Source organism: Pelobates fuscus, chromosome 7 (assembly GCF_036172605.1).
Source record: "Pelobates fuscus isolate aPelFus1 chromosome 7, aPelFus1.pri, whole genome shotgun sequence".
NCBI lineage: Eukaryota > Metazoa > Chordata > Amphibia > Anura > Pelobatidae > Pelobates > Pelobates fuscus.
The window spans coordinates 68,499,240-68,513,528 of record NC_086323.1 but is presented as its reverse complement, the minus strand read 5'-3'; the positions used below and the strand labels follow the sequence as shown (position 1 = coordinate 68,513,528).

General features: G+C 39.5%; 1 protein-coding gene across 1 annotated transcript in view; it reads left to right on the top strand.

Annotated features, from left to right (window-relative positions):
• HFM1 (helicase for meiosis 1) overlaps window positions 1–14,289 on the top strand; it is a 218,622-nt gene that overhangs the window by 104,794 nt on the left and 99,539 nt on the right. The window contains exons 11-15 of the mRNA XM_063428059.1: window positions 2,047–2,208; window positions 4,495–4,695; window positions 4,800–4,888; window positions 13,817–13,860; window positions 13,956–14,057. Coding sequence (XP_063284129.1) covers window positions 2,047–2,208; window positions 4,495–4,695; window positions 4,800–4,888; window positions 13,817–13,860; window positions 13,956–14,057 — 598 coding nt within the window. The remainder of the gene's footprint in view (window positions 1–2,046; window positions 2,209–4,494; window positions 4,696–4,799; window positions 4,889–13,816; window positions 13,861–13,955; window positions 14,058–14,289) is intronic.

Genomic DNA, 14,289 nt, shown 5'->3' with positions numbered 1-14,289 from the left:
GGTGGTGCATAACTTAGTTCAACCTTATGGCCAACTGGAAGCGTTCCCAGGTCCCATGTTACTCTTCATGATCTATCACAAAATTGGGAATTTGATCTAGGATATGTGTTTTCTCCACTATTTCTAATAACAAGAGTATTAAAAGCAATTTGGATGGAGAAGAAGAGATTTATAGCAATAATTCATATTTGACACAGGAGATCCTGGTATACCTCCTATTGAAAATTAAAAAATTTCATCTGGTTAGATGCCTTAACAGTACTTTCCTTTGCTCCACTGTCAGAAATTAAAATCTAACACCTGACTCATAGGGCTGTGTTTTTGCTTGCCATTTCTACAGCAAAGCGCATCTCAGAACTTCAAGCCTTTTCAAGTGAAAGTTCTCATAAACTCATCTTTCCTGATAGAATCGTCTTAAAGCCTAGAGAAGATTTCCTCCCTAAAGTAATGTCTAACTTTCATCTTCTTCAAGAAGTAGTACTACCATCCTTCTTTCCATACCCTTCTAATCCGTAAGAGGAAAGACTTCACAAACTGTACATCAGAGAGTTTGTCATCCGATACTTATCAGTTATTGCAGACTTTAGAAAATCCAACAGGGTTTTTATTCTACCTTCAGTTCCTCTCAAAGGTGAAGCAGCCTTATCCTCTCTTTTACGATGTTGGATAGCAGTGGTAACTTCAGATGCTTATCAAGGTAACAAAATGCCTCCTCCTGAGAAAATTAAGGCTCATTCCACCAGATCTCTCTCTACAGTTTGGACTAATTGGGCAGAGGTCCTTCGGATGACATCTGTAAGGCAGCCACTTGTCTTCACCTACAACCTTTATTAAACATTACAAATTGGACTTACATACATACCTTCTATTTCCTTTGGTAAAGGAGTTCTATCCAGAGTAATGCTTCATAATAAAATTAACATTTTTTTCATTAATTTTGTATTCTCATCGTTTTTATTTTTCCACCCATAAATTAAGCGTGGGTAGTACCTGTGACGGTAGTCACCATCACTGGCGATGGAAGACATACACTATTTGTAGTTCCCCAGATTTCTTTTGTGTTTTGGTCACCCTGTGCCCATTATTGGTGCAGAGTATGTTGAATGTATAGCTTGTCTGCGCCTCTCCCCCTTTTTCCTGTCCTATTGTTTCCTCAGCAGGTGTATACATCATGCCCCTGCAGTTTCACTGCTCAAATAACTGCCATTTAGGAGTTAAATCTGTTTGTTTGTTCAGCCTTAGGCACACCTCGATGCCTGTGACTTGCACAGCCTTCCTAAACACTTCCTGTAAAGAATCATCTAATGTTTATACTTCCTTTATTGTAAATTATATTTACTTTAGAATCTCTTAACTCCTGGGACTGGCAAGCCCCCAACCTTCTAGCGTGTGGCAGTGTGGTGAGGAGACTGGGCAGAGGCCGTCCACCCCGCTCCCTCCAGAGTAGGCTGCAGCCTCTGAAGTCTTGTGCTTCCCGTGGGGGAGACCGAAACTCCCGATCTCGGGGTCCACTACCTTTCCCATAGCTATGTGGGTATTTGCAGGCTGCGTTCGCGTAAGAATAGTTGCCTGTTGTGGCTTATAGGCCCGGTTGCTCCGGAGCCCCTCCGCCATGCGACCGGTCAGCATGGCGGCCCGGCCCCGCCCCCAGGAGATAAAAACTTTTAAAGTAAATTACATCTGATTGAAAGGCAGTGTGAGTGACAGCACGGGGAGGTGTAGCTAGACTGCAAAAACAGAACTAAAAGTGATTTAATTTCTAAATTGTGAATAATTGAGCAGCGAGACTGCAGGTGCATGATCGATACACTATAACTGCTTCATTGAGCTAAAGTTGTTTTGGTGACTATAGTATTCCTTTAAATCTGAATAACATTATAATACATTGAAAAAAACATTAGGAAATATGCATGTATGCTATTACAGGAGGCATGCCTGATGTGTCCATTCAGTGTTGTATCTTAATATAATTTAATATTCTACTGTAATCAATCAAATGCCTCTTCTTTTTGTTTGTGTGCATATGTTTGGTTCTCCTTGCTGTAGGTGCACACATTGAAAGATGAAAGTCGAGGAGCGACTCTTGAAGTTGTAGTTAGCAGAATGAAAACAATGCAATCTTCTATTTCACGGATTTCCAAGGAATCTGAACTACATGTACCTATAAGATTTGTGGCAGTCTCTGCAACTATTCCAAATGCTGAAGATGTATGTTTCTACCATAATGAATATTGTGAGCTGAAGTATTATTTATATTATCATACCTCCAGGGTGTATTTGAGAAATCACAAAACCCCAGTGTTATAAGAGATCAAAGGACCCTCCCTGGTGCAAAGAATTCTGGCTGCACAGAGTATCCACTTTGGTCTCATTCTCTCCCACATTACTCAATATATGTCTCTGTCCCATCTTTGACTAAAATCTTCAATCTCTTTCCCCCCTGACATTTTCCCATCATCCTTTAAACATGCACTGATCACACCCATACTAAAAAAAAAAAAAACTTCTCTTGACCTATGGTCCTCTCTTTTTGTCTTTGTCTTCAGGTTCCTTAAAAGGTTGGTGTATACTCAACTTCCAGACTATGAACTCCAAATCCTTACTTGATCAATATTATTCTGGCTTTAATCCAGACTCAATCTTAATAGTTAATTCAGCTTCAATCCTAACAATCCACATAGACTGTACTGACCAAATTGACTAATGAGTTAATGGCAGCCAAATCCAAAAAACCCTATTTGTTACTTATTCTTCTTGATCTTTATGACACTCTTGACCACCAGCTTTTGCAACTCATCCTTCACAACCTTGCCATCACTACTCACTTGACCTCACTACTCTTTCCTGGTTCTCTATCTACCTCTCTAGTTGCACCTTCAGTGCCTCCTTCTCTAGTTCTTCCTCCCCTTCTGTACCTCTCTGATGGAGTTATTTAGGGCTCTGTACTGGGACCTCTTTTTTCTCAAATCCCAGCACTTACAGTGTAAGAGTGTAGCCTTGGTAACAGGATACAGCTACTCTTGGGCAAGATGATGGACCCCCAGGTCAGTCTGCCCCCGCATACCTTCCAACACTGAGTGGTATGAAATCTGGGGTTGGTGCAAAACAGTAGTCAAAGAAGAAGGTATTTTGTAGAGCGAAGGGAACAAGAAGAGTTTTACTTTTTTGAGGAAGAGCGAATGTAGTGAGGGCTTTGCAGGTTACTGTTCGAAGTTTGAATCCTGAATTGTACAGGAAGCCAATGTAATGATTGGCAAAGGGGTGAGGTGTAGGAATAGTGGTCAGTCAGGGGGATAAGCATTCATTACAGTGCACAAATAAGTGCTTTAGTTGTATCTAGAGTTAAAAAAGGGTAGATTTGGGTGATATTTTTAAAGTGGAAGTTACAGAAGCTTAGAAGTAAAGGGGAGTAGTGTTATGAGATGATACCTAGAAGAAGAAGTAGGATCAATAGATGACTTTTAGATAGGATTGATGATTGCATGACAGAGAGAGGTTGAAAACATATGCTAGGGATTGGATAAGGTGAGAGAGGAGGGGTCAAGATGGCAGGTAGTTGGACAGGTAGGCTAGATGACGTTTAGAGACCTCTTGCTCTGAGACAAGGAAGGAGTTAAGAGTTGAGGAAGGAACAGAATGGAAGCAGATCATTGGACAGGAAGAGGAGAGAGGGGAGATTACATTTCTAATTTGGTTGATCTTGACAGCAAAGTTACATCCAAACTCACTAGCAGTGAAGTTAGTTAATGGCAGGGTTGCAGTGTGGCAGAAAAGGGAGATAGAGGTATGAAAAAGGCATTTGGGATCATGAGAGGAGATGGAGATGAGAGAGGTGAAATAATCTTAGTTGGAAAGGCAGAGGGAAAACGTAGAAATGGTATGAATTTTTAATGTAGCAAGTCAACTGTGGTACGAGACTTTCTCCAACAATGTTCTGCAGTACAGGAACATTGCTGGAGATAGTGAATTTCTTGTGGCAGGGATGAAGGCATGACTGATATTTAGAGTAAGCCTTTTGAAAGCATTTCAACAAGCCCTAGCTGCTTTGTGTAAACTTAAATTGTTGCATTTCCACTCCAGTTGTAGTGAAAAGAAACACTTTGTGTTGTAGAGCTGTGCTGGATGCCGGATGCTGTTTGTTTGTTTTTTCATTAATTCTTCCTGTAAGTTTAAATATAACTACTTTTTAAAAAAATATATAATACACAATACAATTTACAACAGTGACTAAACAACTTTGTAATGTGGAAAAATAATAAGGGAAGTACAATTGTATTTATTAATTGGAAGGTGATTTTATAGATACATTTGTAAACATTTATTGTAGATACATGATTTAAGATTATTTTAGTTGATATTGTTATAGTTATATATTTGATGTTTTATGAAAATGGTGATTTTAAAAGCATAGTTGTTAAATGTGTAAGACCAGTTTACAACATTAAAATATCAAATTGTTTGGTGTGTAATTATATATATTTTCTCATTGTTTAGATTGCTGAATGGTTGTCAGATGGAAAACAATCTGCCATTTGTATGAAAATGGATGAAACACAACGACCTGTAAAGCTTCGCAAAGTAGTTCTAGGGTTTCCTTGCAGCAATAACCAAACAGAGTTTAAGTTTGACTTGACCCTTAACTACAAAATTGCTGGTGTAATACAAACATATTCAGACCAGAAACCAACTCTTGTAGTAATCATAATTTTATATTACATACTATAAAGTTAGTGTTTTAATGTAATTTTGACTCTTCTGTCAAACAACCCTCATTTTGTCTTTTTTTTTTTTGCTTTAAGTTCTGTGCTACAAGGAAAAGTGTGCAACAGGCAGCTGCGATTCTTGCAAAAGATGCCAGGTTTAATATGGGTATTGAACATAAACAAAGGTGGGTGTATGGAAGTCGGTAGGTATTTGTGAACAGGTGATTCAACATGTCAAAAACATGAAACCAATATTCTTTCCCTTATTTACAAGTCAAATTATTTTTATTTGTCGAATATAATTTTTTTATTTTTTTTTGTTAATTTTTTATTTTTGCAGTGCATATTAAGATAACATACAGGCATGTGGTGCCCCAAAGGCAGTCCACTTGCACGATTCGAAACATAGGTTACAATGGGGTATATAGGAACAATGCACAATTTTATATATTTAGATATCAGAGGGTAGGTCACGAGTTTATATATAGTGAACATGCTAGTGAAATTAAGAATAAGTAGCTATTATATAGTAATTCAGCGCGTAAGATTCAACATATAGCTTAATAAACTGGCTATGAGGCTTTTAAACACAGCTATGAATGAGTCCCATAGGCTAGGTCTAGAGATCATTATGCGAGGTTCACGTAGGGAGACCTGTACTTGTTGGGTAGTCCCCAGGGTATTGCAGTCCTGCAGCGCCGTCTGTATTTGTGCCGGGAGACTGTCCAGGGTCTTTGCTTATTCAGCCGATGCCCAGTCTGTCATGTGGACGATGGTCGCTCTGTGCTAGGCTTGTGTCCCGCCGGTAAGTACCTTCGGCTCGGATGTGAGGCAGTATTGTGCCTGAGCACCTCGTGGCGCCTCTAAGCGCAGCTCCGCCATCTTGTGGGGTTGCTTGTGACTCGCCATTTTGGGGCCTTCCTCACTGCCGGAGCCCCGGGCCGCTGCTGCCGGGTAAGAATCCACCTTAGAGGTGAGTGTTTCGTCGGTTGCCGTGGGGACTTTTTATGTGTCCGTTGCTTTGGGGTTAAGTCCTTGTTGGCCCGGGTTCTATTCCCTCAGCCAGACTGTGCATTTGCGGGCTTGTTTGGCTCTTGGCGGCCATCTTGCGGCCCTCCAGAGGGGCACCGTCCGGTGGATGCTGCATGCCTAGACAGCCGTCCAGGGCCGGCCTGGTGCGATGGCTGGCACCCTTGCAGACCGGGATAACCCCCCCGGTCCAGAGGGGGGGGGGAAGCGTGACGCCGGCCAGAGACCCGGGAGAGCGGCCGTCTCGTCCCGGCTCAAGCTCCAGCAGACTCCGGGCTCCTGTCGGGTTGCTGTCGGTGCCCGGGCGGTATCCCCGGGGGTCAGTGTGGTTCCCGTTGTGGGTCAATCTGCGCGGTTGGCCTCCAGCTAGCTCCAGTTTGCGGACCCTGGAGCGGGAGCTCAGACGGAGCACGTCTGATCCCGCCGGCGGTCAGGCCCCGCCCCCCGAATATATAAATTTTATGTATTAATTTGAAATAGTAGTGAGGTCAGTTAATGGATAACAAAATATATAGGTTAAAAACCAAAAACAAAACCAACTTGTCTGGTATTTTGGACTGGGACTGCTACTGTGGGTAAGAAAAGTGTGAATTTTGGATTTTTCTCCATTGTAATGGCACATATGTTTGTTAACAACTCTTATGAATTATGAAGTCCTGATCTTTTACGTTGGAGTGCCTTATGCACTTTTTAAAATATATTTATAAGAATCCTGATGACGTAGATCACTAGTTAATTGTTTATAAATGATGTGATCTATTTGGATTTTGCCAAGGCATTTGATACAGTTCCACATAACAGATTAGTGTTCAAACTCAAGGAAATCGGTCTAGATAAAAATGCTTGTTCTTGGGTAGAACATTGGCTTAAAAATAGAGGACAAAGAGTTGTCATTAATGGTACATTTTCAAGCTGGACAGAGGTGGCAAGTGGTGTCCCTCAGGGGTCTATTTTGGGACCCCTTCTATTTAACATGTTTATAAATGATCTTGAAGAAAGCATTGAAAGTCATGTTTCAGTGTTTGCAGATGACACAAAACTCTGTAAAATAATACAATGTGAGCAAGATATTACTTTGCTGCAGAGGGATTTAGATAGACTGGGGGACTGGGCACTCAAATTGCAGATGAAATTTAATGTTGAAAAATGCAAAGTTATGCACTTCGGCGAAAAGAATACACAAGCAACGTATACCCTTAATGGAAGCGAATTAGGGATAACCACACATGAAAAGGACTTTGGAATTGTTATAGACAACAAACTATGCAACAATGTGCAATGTCAATCAGCAGTGGCCAAGGCCAGTAAGGTATTGTCATGCATGAAAAAGGGCATTCATTCTCGAGATGAGAATATAATTGTGCCTCTTTATAAATCATTGGTAAGACCACATATTGAATATACTGTGCAATTTTGGGCACCTGTTCTAAAGAAGGATATTATGGCACTAGAAAAAGTGCAGAAGTGGGCTATAAAATTAATAAACGGAATGGAACATATCAGCTATGAAGAAAGGTTAACAAATTTAAACCTATTTAGTTTAGAGAAACGTCACTTGAGAGGGGATATGATAACATCATACAAATATATTTGGGGCCAATACAAACCATTGTGTAGAAATCTATTCACAAACCGGACTTTACATAGGACACAAGGTCATGCGTTTAGAAAGAAGATTTAGTCTAAGGCAAAGGAAAGGTTTTTTTTACTGTAATAACAATAAGGATGTGGAATTCTCTGCCTGAAGAAGTGGTTTTATCAGTGTCCATACAGATGTTCAAACAGCTACTAGATGCATACTTGCAAAAACAGAATATTGAAGGATAGAATCTTTCAATGTAGGTTAATAACTGCTTGATCCAAGGGTAAATCTGACTGCCATTCTGGTGTCAAGAAGGAATATTTTTCCTAGCTTGTTGCAAAATTGGAAGTGCTAAAAACTGTTTTTTTTTCCTTCTTTTGGATCAACAGCAAAAAACAAATGTGAGGAAGGCTGAACTTGATGGACGCAAGTCTCTTTTCAACTATGTAACTATATATGTAACTATGATGTATACTGCTCATGTTCAACTCAAATAGCAATTAATGATTTTCATTCATCCCTGGTCTTTATGGAATGAGGGGTCCATCAGGGCTTTCTATTATCTCTCATTCTTTTAAACCTTTCTCTAGATCTTTTGATCCATATTTCGCATGACCAGTGCAGCGTACAACCCAACACGCAGAGTGAAATCCCACAAGGAAATAAATGGATACAGATAGAAAGTCCCTAAACCGGTCCTTTGAATAGCCGGATAAAGAATAATAATAATAATTCAAGGATAGTCAGAAAGAGCCATGGTCAATGGAAGCCAGAAATACACTAAATCAAGACACAAAAGCCGAGTCAGGGGAGCCAGAGATACACAAGAATGATAAACAAAGCCGAGTCAAGGGAACCAGAAAATGGAGTAGTCAAGAGAAAGCCAGGTCAATACCAAAGAATACCAAAAAGGACAAAAGAATGCACTATAGGGACACTAGTAACAACAGGGCCCTGTGCCTTGGGCAAACTGAGTTTTTATATGTTTGATGGCGTGGCTAGCATAACCACGCCCCCAAAATGTTTGAGTGTACTGAGCTCTATTGATTAGAGCTCCCGTGATGTCATGGCACCGACATGCGTGCGCTGCGTCATAAAAAGGGGCGGTGCACAGCGTCCAGCGTCTGAGAGGCTGACTGGAGCCTCTGACAGTGAGGGAGTGGCGGCAGATCGGCGGACCACCAGGGTGAGTACAGGGGATCTTACAACCAGGATACCTCCATCAGGGGCTATCTATTGGTACAAACCAAATAGACAGAACAGCATTAGTAGATGAAATTTTTCTTTATAAATTTGATTCTAACAAATACCTTTTGGATCTTATGCAAATGAGTACCGTATTTTTGCATGTATAAAATGCCCCCATGTATAAGACGACCCCTATTTTTTGAGCCCAAAATTAAGAAATCAATATTTAATAGTCGCCATCTTAACTTTAACCCCTGCAGTAATATTCCATGTATAAGTCTATTCCCAATTTTGCACTAATTTTTTTTTAGAAAAAAACATAGTCTAATACATGGAAAAAATACAGTACTTTTTTGGCCCCATTTTAGGCTGTCATATTAATTGGTATAAATACTCAACCTTTGGCCTTGTTCCTTGTTCCGCATCCCAAATGTCCAAAGGATGAGGGTGGGTCTGACACAGCTACAGCAATATCAATTTTATGTAGGCCTCAATATCCTTCATATATTTGAAAATAACTTAGCAATGAGATACTGCCATGCGTTGGACTGGATTTTGTGAAAGGATATATTTTCTAATTGCTTTATGGACCAACAATTATGTACCGAAATCCAACTAACTAACTTGCTTCACACACCATTCTTGCAATAACCAGAGAGTGTTAAATATTACTTCCTTCTACCAAATGCCTGAAATATGGGTAGGAGGGAAATGATTGTTTTAGGAGTGTTCTTGGATAAAATAATTCTGTGAAGAAGTACGAACTTATCTTGGATAATCAGACAGCATGCTGGCACTAATTGTTCACCAATTAACACTAATTGTTCACCATTCCAATCAGGACCTCACAAAAGAATCCTAGATGTGGATTATACCACTCACACCTTATACATTGAGCAGTCTGCCTACTTAATTAAATGCAGTATTATACCACTGTACACCATCCATACTGGAGCTGGTTCTAGCTCTATAAAATGTGAGTAGGACTACATAAGAACTACAAATTATTATTATTATTATTTTTAGTTCTTTATTTTTGGTTTGTCAACATGTATTGTACTTGTAACAGAATGTATCGTATTCATTTGTTATACAACGTTTATGTTACATGTGGTATTTAACATTTGACTTCCATGGCTATGGTTATTTATGTTGTTGAGTATCTCTGCTTCTCTAGCAGTCTGACATCAATGATTTTTTATAATAAAGTACAAACTTTGACATATGAACTTGTCATTTCAAAACACTTCACCTGTCTGCCACAGGTGTTGCAATTGGTGTGTAAGAGATAAAGATAACAATATTGAAAAGAGAAAAGAAGAAAGGAGAGAAGAAGAGAAGAAAACAAAAAGGTCATATGGCCAGAGCTCGGGGTGTAAATGTCATTCATGTATGTTGCTGGATAGGTTTCTGCTATAGGAAACATGCAGCATACACAGTGGTTGGCCTGGGTTTTGTATCTTCCCTGCGTTCATGTCTCGCTGAGCCAGAGGGTCGGGGTCGGAATTCTTGTTACTGGGTGTAGGGGTATACCATCTCACCCTCCCAGCTCCCACTTCCCCTAGTCCCTCATCCCCAGCCATCCACAACTCCCATATATTTTCATACGATTCAATCGTGCCTCTAACTTGCACTTTTAAGTGGTCCATAATATGTGTGTCTTTAATTGTATGTATTACAGTGTCCATTGAGGGGGTGTCAGGTTTGAGCCATACTTGCGCCATGGTTCACCTGACCGCCAGGGTGATTTTGTGAAGTAATTTTTGTTCCTTTCTTGGCTAGTCGTCTATTGATCTGGACAGCAGGAGCACTCGTGGGTCTCTTTTTACCTGTCTCTGAAATACCTTGTCTAACAGGTCTCCCACCTCCCAGAAGGACCGTGGTCCAGGACAGTCACAACAAATGTGTTTGTATGCCCCCCTGTGGCTACATCCCCACCAACACAGGTCGTCCGGGGTTTGGCGCATATGGTGTAACTTTACCGGGCTAGTATACCATCTGAGTATGGTTTTGTACACCTGGTTCTGTTGGGTGACACAATTTTGTACCCTCTAGTACCTCGCCAAGATCAGATTCCCATTAGGCAATGTAGTGTAATTGTACCCAGTCAGTGTTATTGGAGCTCAGATGGGCATACAAGGAGATAATGAGTCCCTTCTGAGGTTTTTTTTGAGACACAGTTTTTTAAAACCGGTGAGTGTTTTTTGAGCTTCTTCTTTTACTAGGTTGTGTTGGGCAAAATCCCTAATATGGAGGTATCTGAAAAAGTCGGGTTTTAGTGAGGCTTTTTTCTTCAGTGCCTCGAAAGTTAAAATTTGGTCTCCCTTGTTTAAGTCTATCGCCCTCTGTAATCCTGTGTATTCAATGCCTTTGTAGTCGTGTGCTTTCATTCCCGGGGGAATGCCCTATTTCTCAATATCGGCATCATTGGTGAGGGTGATGTAGTTAATTTATATGGGATCTTATTTAATTAATATTACATTTGATAGGGAGAGGCAGGGAAAAATGTCTGACAAACATATGATGCCTTTTTTTTACCCTTTGTTAAGCTTGAGCTGTGCCCGCTAGATTGGCGCTTTTTCATAACTTTTTAGATTTGACACATGATGACAGCCCAACTTAAAATTCTTTCTCATAATGTCAAGGGTTTGAACCATCCGCATAAGAGATGTATGGTGCTCCAAGACATGCATAACTCAGAAGCAGCAATTGTATGTTTCCAAGAAACTCATTTTTGCAAACGTAACCCCCCTCAGTTAAAATCTCAGAAATTTCCACGCTTACTCTCCATATAATTCAAGAGGTGTTGCTATTTATTTTCATGCGGATTGGTCCTTCACTCTCGAAAAATTATATGATTATAAAAACGGTCGAACCCTGATCTTAATGGGCACTCTGAATGGCGTACCACTAACTATAGTAAACCAATATGCACCCAATGAATCACAACAAACCTTTTTTCAAGGTGCATTCTGCAAGATCGCACAGATGAAGAAGTGACATCACATTATATGCGGGGACTTTAACAGCACACTAGATCCCTTACTGGATATACAGAGAAGTCATAACAAACCACCTACTTCAGCTTCATTTCATCTTGGTCGCTATTTAGTGAACTTACTTCATACTAATGATTTGAATGATACATGGCGTAATTTATCCTCCTCTGCTAGAGATTACGCTTATTTTTCCCATATACATACATCATACTCACGTATAGATATGTGCCTTGTAGACAAATCCACCATTTCCAATGTCACAGATGTTACCATAGGTTTATGTACATGGTCAGACTGTTATGGAATCAATCAAATAATTGATAATCTTGCATATTTGCCCCTGGCCAAATTGAAGTATGCGTGCACGCTCCTGAAGTAATTCACACCAGACACTAGTTAAGGTTAATGAAAAACTTGAGGAAGAGTTTATTCCAGGGGGACGGCATGCCCCTTATAAAGCAGAATTACATCATATGCATTGTCAGAAATAACAGAGAATAATACATCAATAATCGGTTAGGTGTTAAGTGGTTCATTTATTGCTCTTCCTACTGGGTGTGATGTCACTGGCATGGTGGAGTTCTCCCCCAGATTCCATCTTTGTTAATTAGGGTGTTAGTTGATGACAAGGGGAAACTCCCTAGCGGACATTTTAGGTAAATCATGGATAATGCTGATTATGGTTATGCTGAGCAAATAGGCATTTTACGAACATTAATTGGGTTAATATTTTTGTCCACAACAAGCCCATGCTCCTGTTAAGATCACTCTTACACCACCTCATCCAGCTCTACGAAGGTGCAAATGGAGGCTAAATGAAGCGTTGATAGATACCCCTGAAAATGGCATTAAAATAGAAACTGCCTTCAACAACTATTTCAGTGAAAATATCGTCCCTACCTCACATACTCAAGGCATGTGGCTGGCCCATGAAGCTGTTATACGCGGAGTCCTTATATAATTAGGTTCTCTTGCTAAGAGGAAAGTAAACGTAACCCAGTCACGACTCCTTCAGAATTTAGCCTCTCTTGAGACTCAAAATAAAAGGGCCCCAAATAAATCTCTGGTTAAAAAAATAGATGATATAAATCACGAATTACATTCACTATCACTACTCACTATTGAGAAACGAATGAGATCTCTTAAGTAAATATATTATATGTCTGGTAATAGAGTAGGCAAACTGATAGCTAAAAAATTGAAATTCATTTATCTGCAAACTAAATTCCTTATATTATCTCTGTCAGGGACAAAACTTTACAATCTCCAACATATTGTCGAATAATTGGCACTATATTATAAAGGATTATATAATAATTATAATAATATAAGGACGATTCAATCACTTATATTCCTACAAGAGAGGCTATTGAGAAGTTTTTAGAGAAAATGCAACTTCCGTCCCTTACTAATCAACAAGCCTTAGAACTCGACATACCATTTACTGAAGAAGAAGTGCGAAGCACAATTAAAACAATGCCCAAACATAAAGCTCCAGGTACAGACGGCCTATCTAATTACTACTATATAAAATTGGAAAAAACATTAACCCCGCATATAACCAATCTTTGTAATTCTGCACAAATTGGTCATAAAATGTGATCTGATCATCATCTAAGTCACAACAATAGACAATCACAGTCTGCTTAAACTAATAACCCACAAAGCATGAAATGTTGCCATGTTTTTATTGAACACACCATGTAAACATTCACAGTGCAGGTGGAAAAAGTATGTGAACCCCTAGACTAATGACATCTCCCAGAGCTAATTGGAGTGAGATGTCAGCCAACTGGAGTCCAATCAATGAGATGAGATTGGAGGTGTTGGTTACAGCTGCCCTATAAAAAAACACACACCAGTTCTGGGTTTGCTTTTCACAAGAAGCATTGCCTGATGTGAATGATGCCTCGCACAAAAGAGCTCTCAGAAGACCTACGATTAAGAATTGTTGACTTGCATAAAGCTGGAAAGGGTTATAAAAGTATCTCCAAAAGCCTTGCTGTTCATCAGTCCACGGTAAGACAAATTGTCTATAAATGGAGAAAGTTCAGCACTGCTGCTACTCTTCTTGTTTATGACCAATTTGTGCAGAAATCCATATAATTCCAAAGAGTTCACATACTTTTTCTTGCAACTGTAGATATGGTTGTTTGTATCTATTTGCAGTGTGCATTGACTATTCTTCTGTTGTGTTGACTGTATTGTTTACTGAGCTACCAAAACCGACAGTAAATATTTGGTTAAAAAAATTTCCGGTTATGCTGACATATGCCATAAAATAATTAATGGAATGTCTTATTCAATTCTCTAAGGCTTCGAAAGACAGCTGGTTCATTAAAAGATGCTAAACTCAGGGGTAAGTGACAAGTTTCTCATTCTTTGTGTAGGTTACATCCAAAAGTATATTTTCCTTGAAGAAAACCATAAACTTCATTAATGTTTCCATAACAGATCTATTTTTATATGGTGTTGGATACCACCATGCTGGGGTGGATGTGTCTGACAGAAAAATAATTGAAGCAGCATTCACAATGGGAGACCTGCCTGTTCTTTGTAAGGAAATTACTTAAATATTATATAATTGTATATTTCATGTTTAAAAGTGCCTATTTTAAGAGGTTCCAGGAGTAGTTGATGGTGGTGGAACAAAATCAATGCACAATATTTCTCTTATATAAAAAAAAATACAAAAATCTAAGAAATAAAGGAAAATAAATAATAGGTGGGATGTGCAAGTCAATGAGTTTGTTTGATGACATTAAAATAGCCTGCAGGGAATCTTTTA